This window comes from Rana temporaria, chromosome 6 (genome assembly GCF_905171775.1).
Source record: "Rana temporaria chromosome 6, aRanTem1.1, whole genome shotgun sequence".
In the NCBI taxonomy this organism is placed as follows: Eukaryota; Metazoa; Chordata; class Amphibia; order Anura; family Ranidae; genus Rana; species Rana temporaria.
This window is the reverse complement of record NC_053494.1, coordinates 212,073,574-212,081,093: the sequence shown is the minus strand read 5'-3', so window position 1 is coordinate 212,081,093 and position 7,520 is coordinate 212,073,574. Positions and strand designations below refer to the sequence as shown.

The window sequence follows — 7,520 nt, the reverse complement described above, 5'->3', positions numbered from 1 at the left end:
GGTGTCATTGGGAAAAATTCTGCCCCATCACTGGGAGGGATTCTGCCCCATCATTGGGAGGACTTTTGCCCCATCATTTGTGTCATTGGGAGGAATTCTGCCCCATCATTAATGTCATTGGGAGGAATTCTGCCCCATCATTAATGTCACTGGGTGGAACTCTGCCCCATCATTGGGTGGAACTCTGCCCCATCATTGGGTGGAACTCTGCCCCATCATTGGGTGGAACTCTGCCCCATCCATTGGGTGGAACTCTGCCCCATCCATTGGGTGGAACTCTGCCCCATCCATTGGGTGGAACTCTGCCCCATCCATTGGGAGAAAATACTGCCCCATCATTGGGAGAAAATACTGCCCCATCATTGGGAGAAAATACTGCCCCATCATTGGGAGGAATTCTGCCCCATCACTGGGAGGAATTCTGCCCCATCATTGGTGTCATTGGGAGGAATTCTGCCCCATCATTGGTGTCATTGGGAGGAATTCTGCCCCATCATTGGTGCCAATGAATAAAAAAGCACTCCAAGGGCCGGATTAAATCAGGCAAAGGGCCACACCTGGCCCCGGGCCGCAGTTTGGCGACCACTGGGCTAGACTGATAATCAGGGCATGGATTATTAGTGTAAATGTCCATTGTCCCCTGTCACAGGATAGCCGGTTACTTGCTTTCCTTTCCTCACACAGTGACAGCGCAGAGGAAATAAAATGCTGGTAACCAGAATTTGTTTACATGTGATTGGACACAGCTGATCACATGGGAAAGGATTACTGCAATTGGCCTTTTACGGTGATCAGCTGTGTCCAAAGGGCAGTAATTAGTAATGTGCGCCCCAAGGGTGTGCGGGGGGGCAGGGTTATGGGAAGAAGTCAAAAGGCGCCCTTCCAGAACTGGGTGACCGCACTGTAGCCATCTTTCGGCTATAGTCTGGTCGACAAGTGGTTAAAAATGATAGGAAAAATACCTGCTGATCTTTCAGAAATCCAGTGAGCTCCTAGCTTCCTGTGGTGAACTGAAAGAGCCTACTGCCTCTGTACATATAGAATACTGCAAAGAACCATTGCCTTATCACCAGACAAAAATAAAGACTTACCCATAATGGCAGCCGGTAAGAAGCAGTATATCAGGCAGGAGATCCCATGGGCAGTGAAGTCTCTCCTCCTAGAAGAACAGAAGGAACAATATTAATTGGGGTTTGGGGTAAATTTGAAACAATGCAAAATGCAGCCTCCATCCCTCCTATATCAGAGTCCAAGAAAAGCTTCATATAAAAAAAGATTGTAAACACTGCGCCGTTCCGCCATGTGCACGGTACAATGCAAGGGTTTCCCTACATTCTTAGCCATAATTCCCTGAGGACCACAAGGGGGGAGAGCAGCTTTAGACACAAACAAGATCAGAATGCAAAAGACCAAGTATGGAGACATGAAAACCAGTTAGACTGGAAAAATAAAAAAAGCATGCGTAAAAAATAAATAAATAAAAAGATTTCTATCCAAAATAATACAGCTATGAGGTCTGCTGAAAGGTCGGCTCCCTCTGTGAGTAGATCGGGTTCCTCGGTTTAATATGGCCGTGCATCTCTTCTGTAGTATAAAAATAATAAATACACCAGAACATAATGTGCCGACTAAAACACTAAATACTGGAGCGTTCATAGCAAAGAGACTTCTCCGGGGAGTTCCCAAAATGTTCGTCTGAGAAGGTTTTGAGATTAGGGCGGTCTACTAGTATTGGGATTCAAGCCCTTAAAAAAACAAAAACAAAAACAAAAAAATAATAAATAAAAAATTAGGGAGATAGATAAAGAGAGAGAAAGGGAAAGAGAGAAAGAAAAAGGGAAAGAAAGAAAGAAAAAGGGAAAGAAAGAAAGAAAAAGGGAAAGAAAGAAAGAAAAAGGGAAAGAAAGAAAGAAAGAAAGAAAGAAAGAAAGAAAGAAAGAAAGAAAGAAAGAAAAATGGAAAGAAAAAGGGAAAGAAAGAAAGAAAGAAAGAAAGAAAGAAAAATGGAAAGAAAAAGGGAAAGAAAAAGGGAAAGAAAGAAAGAAAGAAAGAAAGAAAGAAAGAAAGAAAGAAAAATGGAAAGAAAGAAAGAAAGAAAGAAAAATGGAAAGAAAGAAAAATGGAAAGAAAGAAAGAAAGAAAGAAAAAAAGAAAAATGGGAAGAAAGAAAGAAAAAAAGAAAAATGGAAAGAAAGAAAGAAAGAAAGAAAAATGGAAAGAAAGAAAGAAAGAAAGAAAAATGGAAAGAAAGAAAGAAAGAAAGAAAAAAAGAAAAATGGAAAGAAAGAAAGAAAGAAAGAAAAAAAGAAAGAAAGAAAGAAAGAAAGAAAGAAAGAAAGAAAGAAAGAAAGAAAGAAAGAAAGAAAGAAAGAAAGAAAGAAAGAAAGAAAGAAAGAAAGAAAGAAAAATGGAAAGAAAGAAAGAAAGAAAAATGGAAAGAAAGAAAGAAAGAAAGAAAGAAAGAAAGAAAGAAAGAAAGAAAGAAAGAAAGAAAGAAAGAAAGAAAGAAAGAAAGAAAAAAAGAAAAATGGAAAGAAAGAAAGAAAGAAAGAAAGAAAGAAAGAAAGAAAGAAAGAAAGATGGAAAGAAAGAAAGAAAGAAAAATGGAAAGAAAGAAAGAAAGATGGAAAGAAAGAAAGAAAGAAAAATGGAAAGAAAGAAAGAAAGAAAGAAAGAAAAATGGAAGGAAAGAAAGAAAGAAAGAAAGAAAGAAAGAAAGAAAGAAAGAAAGAAAGAAAAATGGAAAGAAAGAAAGAAAAAAAAAAGAGAAAGAAAGAAAGAAAGAAAAAGGGAAAGAAAGAAAGAAAAAAAAAAGGGAAAGAAAGAAAGAAAAAAAAAAGGGAAAGAAAGAAAGAAAGAAAAAGGGAAAGAAAGAAAAAAAAAAAAAAAAAAAAAAAGGGAAAGAAAGAAAAAAAAGAAAGAAAGAAAAAAAAAAAGAAAGAAAGAAAAAGGGAAAGAAAGAAAGAAAGAAAAAAAAAAGAAGGGAAGAAAGAAAGAAAGAAAGAAAGAAAGAAAGAAAGAAAGAAAGAAAGAAAGAAAGAAAGAAAGGGGAAAGCAAGAAAAGTTAACATACCCTGGCAGAATTTATGATTTCTTGGCCATTTTTCAGAGAATATGAATGATAACACAAACTTTTCTGTCACTCATGGTTAGTGTTTGGCTGAAGCCATTTATTATCAATCAAATGTGTTTATATCATAATCACAACAGAAACTACCCAAATGACCCTGATCAAAAGTTTACATACCCTGGTGATTTTGGCCCGATAACATGCACACGAGTTGACACAAAGGGGTTTGAATGGCTATTGAAGGTAACCATCCTCACCTGTGATCTGTTTGCTTGTAATTAGTGTGTGTGTATAAAGGGTCAATGAGTTTCTGGACTCCTGACAGACCCTTGCATCTTTTATCCAGTCCTGCACTGACGTTTCTGGATTCTGAGTCATGGGGAAAGTAAAAGAATTGTCAAAGGATCTCTGGGAAAAGGTAGTTGAACTGTATAAAGCAGGAATGGGATATAAAAAGATATCCAAGGAATTGAAAATGCCAATCAGCAGTGTTCAAACTCTAATCAAGAAGTTGAAAATGAGGGGTTCTGTTGAAACCAAACCACGGTCAGGAAGACCAACTAAAATTTCAGCCACAACTTTCAGGAAAATTTCAAAAAAACCCACACAAATATCTTCAGATGAAATACAGGACTCTCTGAAAACATGTGGTGTGGCTGTTTCAAGATGCACAATAAGGAGGCACTTGAAGAAAGATGGGCTGCATGGTCGAGTCTCCAGAAGAAAGCCCTTACTATGCAAAAGCCACAAAGTATCCCATTTACAATACGCCAAACAGCACAGAGGCAAGACTCAAACCTTCTGGGACAAAGTTTACTCTTTTGAGGAAGTCTGAGCTACAAAGGCACAGGAAATTTGGTAAAAATTGATGGCAAGATGAATGCAGAATGTTATCAAAAACGACTGGAGGAACATTCCATTCATCAGCCAGGAAGCTGCTCATGGGACGTACTTGGACATTCCAACATGACAATTATCCAAAACAAAAGGCCAAGTCCGCCTGTCATTGGCTACAGCAGAATAAAGTGAAGGTTCTGGAGTGGCCATCTCAGGCCCCGTACACACGAGAGGATCCATCCGCTGGAATTGATCCGCGGACCGGCTCCAGCGGATAGATCCCCTGGTGTGTACAATCCAGCGGATCTGTTTCCGCGGATTTTTATCCCCTGGGATGGATTTCCAGCGGATAAAAATTTGAAGACATGCTTTCAAATCTATCCGCTTGAATCCATCCCAACGGATTGATCCGCTGGTCTGTACAGACCCACCGGATCAATCCGTCCGAATGAATCCCCCGCATGCGTCGTAATGATTCAACGCATGCGTGGAATTCCTTATATGACAGCGTCGCGCACGTTGCCGCGTCATCATCGCGGCGACGGCGCGACACGTCATCGCGATGGGATTTCGGCGCTGATTTCGATCCGATGGTGAGTACACTCCATCGGATCAAAATCCTCGGGAATCCTCGAGAGGATTTATCCGCGGAAACGGTCCGGTGGACCGTATCCGCGGATAAATCCTCTCGTGTGTACTAGGCCTCAGTCTCCTGACCTCAATATCATTGAGCCACTCTGGGGAGTTCATAGAAGACAGCCCAAGAATTTACAGGAACTGGAGGCTTTTTGCCAAGACCTTTACCATCTGAGAAGATAAAGAGGCTCATCCACAAATACCACAAAAGACTTCTAGCTGTCATTGATGTTAAAGGGGGCAATACACAGTATTAAAGCAGAGGTCCACACAAAAATGGAACCTCCGCTGTCCTTATTCCTTCCCCCCCCTCCGGTGTCACATTTGGCACCTTTCAGGGGGAAGGGGGGTGCAGATACCCAAGACCAGTATTTGCACCCACTTTCGGGCATAGACCCCTTCATTATCTGCAAAAGTCTACGCCACGTCTGGCGCCCCCCGTGCTGTCTTCTGGTGGACACACGGGTCTCAGAAGACAACAGGGACCAGTGGCATTGCGCAGTCCGAGTCGCGCATGCGCAATAGGGAACCAGGAAGTGAATTACCGATTCTCTTAAAGAAGATGTATTTTTATCACATTTTAATAAAATTTAGGATACATTAACTGCTTGCCGACCAGCCGCCGCAGTTATACAGCGGCAGGTCGGTTCTGCTGGGCGAGATCACGTAGATCTACGTCATCTCGCCGTTCAGCCAATAGGGGCGCCCCCCACTCACCCGATGCCGACGCGCATTCCCGGCGGGCTCGATCACCGCCGGGCACCCGCGATCGCTCGTTACAGAGCGAGAACCGGGAGCTGTGTGTGTAAACACACAGCTCCCGGTCCTGTCAGGGGGAGAAATTACTTGCTGTCTGTTCATACAATGTATGAACAGCGATCTGTCATTTCCCCTAGTCAGTCCCACCCCCCCTTCAGTTAGAACACACCCAGGGAACATAATTAACCCCTTCCCTGCCAGTGGCATTTTCATAGTAAAAAATAAATTTTTATAGCTCTGATCGCTATAAAAATGCCAATGGTCCCAAAAATGTGTCAAAAGTGTCCGCCATTATGTCGCAGTACCGATAAAAATCGCTGATCGCCGCCATTACTAGTAAAAAGAAAAAAATATTTATAAAAATGCCATAAAACTATTCCCCATTTTGTAAATGCCATAACTTTTGCGCAAATCAATAAACGCTTATTGCGATTTTTAACGAAAAATATGTAGAAGAATACGTATCGGCCTAAACTGAGGAAAAAAAATCTTTTTTTAATATATATTTTTGGGAGATATTTATTATAGCAAAAAGTAAAAAATATTGCATTTTTTTCAAAATTGTCGCTCTATTTTTGTTTATAGCGCAAAAACTAAAAACCGCAGAGGTGATCAAATACCACCAAAGAAAGCTCTATTTGTGTGAAAAAAAGGACGCCAATTTTGTTTGGGAGCCACGTCGCACGACCGCAGTGCCGAATCGCAAAAAGTGGCCCGGTCATTGACCAGCAATATGGTCCGGGGCTTAAGTGGTTAATACCATATATACTCGAGTATAAGCCAAGTTTTTTCAGCACTTTTTTTGTGCTGAAAATGCCCCCCTCGGCTTATACTCGAGTCACCTTTTTGCACCTGATCTCTCGGACTTTGGGGACCCGGTACCGGCCATAGGTTATAGTGGCACACATATAACCCCCTCTTCCTGTACAAGTGTGCAAAGTTTTTTGTCCGGAGGACCTACGGCCGGGGAGCAGCGATTTTTCAAAGTCGGGCACCCCTTTCATAGGCTCCCATGTTAAACGGTAATTTCTCTGGTAAATTTGGGGACCCAGTACCAACCGGCTGTAGGTCCCATGGACCCCAAACTTGGCACACATATAGCCCCGATTTTTCAAAGTCGGGCACCCCTTCCATAGACTCCCATGTTAAATGTAAGTCTGGTCATGGGCACAGTGAGGCATGCAGATGGACACCCTTGGCTTATGCTTAAGTCAATAAGTTTTCCCAGTTTTTTGTGGTAAAATTAGGTGCCTCGGCTTATATTCGGGTCGTCTTATACTCGAGTATATACGGTAATTGGAGTTTAATTCAGCATAAAATGGAGTTTATTAACATAGCACAAGGCTGTATACTCTGCAATATTTACATTTTTGGTAAACTCCTTCAATGAATCCAAGCTCTACAAGCTGAGATAACATACACTGCAGTCACACAATCTCACAGCAACCATGAAATAAAACAGAGATTAGGAATATTCCATTATCCCAAGGCTCGACAAAAACCAGGTGCCAGGTCGCAATGAAAATTGCATCTTGGCTACACCACAGCAACGTTCTGGATATCTGCCATGCGTCCCACCCTGCAGGCTCAGGTCGAGCTGGCCAAAATTTGAGGCAGTGGCTTTGTGGCCTGCTGAAGCGCGATCCACGCATCCTTTCTGCGAACCAGCGCCCTCCCGTGGCGGGTGGTGCTGCGATGCCAACATGCACTTGACCAACATAAAAACTAGGGATGTCCCGATACCGATACTAGTATCGGTACTGATACCGAGCATTTCCCTGGGTACTTGTATTTGGGGAAATGCTCCAATGCTTCACCTGATACTTGGGCAGTCAGGGTGATCGGTGCGGCAGGGGAGTTACAAGCACTGATCTGCCCCCTTTTCTGCTGCTTTAGTTAAAGTTATACAGCGCTGATCGGTGCTTGTAACTTCCCACAAATCCACACCGATCACCGCTGACTGTACTCGTGCTGTCCCCCTCAGTCCTCAGTGCTGTCCTCCGTCCTGTCCCCCTCCGTCCTCAGTGCTGTCCTCCGTCCTGTCCCCCTCCGTCCTCAGTGCTGTCCTCCGTCCTCTCCTCCGTCCTGTGCCCCTCCGTCCTCTCCTCCGTCCTGTCCCCCTCCGTGCTGCCCCCCTCCGTCCTGTCCCCCTCCGTCCTGTCCCCCTCCGTCCTGTCCCCCCCCGTCCTCTGTCCTGTCCCCAATCCTCAGTGCTGTC

At 43.1% G+C, this 7,520-nt stretch overlaps 1 protein-coding gene across 1 annotated transcript in view; it reads right to left on the bottom strand.

The window, feature by feature from the left end:
* The window catches only part of MAP3K2 (mitogen-activated protein kinase kinase kinase 2), a 77,431-nt gene that overhangs the window by 49,685 nt on the left and 20,226 nt on the right, over nucleotides 1–7,520 (bottom strand). Inside the window, exon 2 of the mRNA XM_040358221.1 lies at nucleotides 1,092–1,159. Within this exon, the coding sequence (XP_040214155.1) occupies nucleotides 1,092–1,095 (4 nt within the window). The 5' untranslated portion in view covers nucleotides 1,096–1,159. The remainder of the gene's footprint in view (nucleotides 1–1,091; nucleotides 1,160–7,520) is intronic.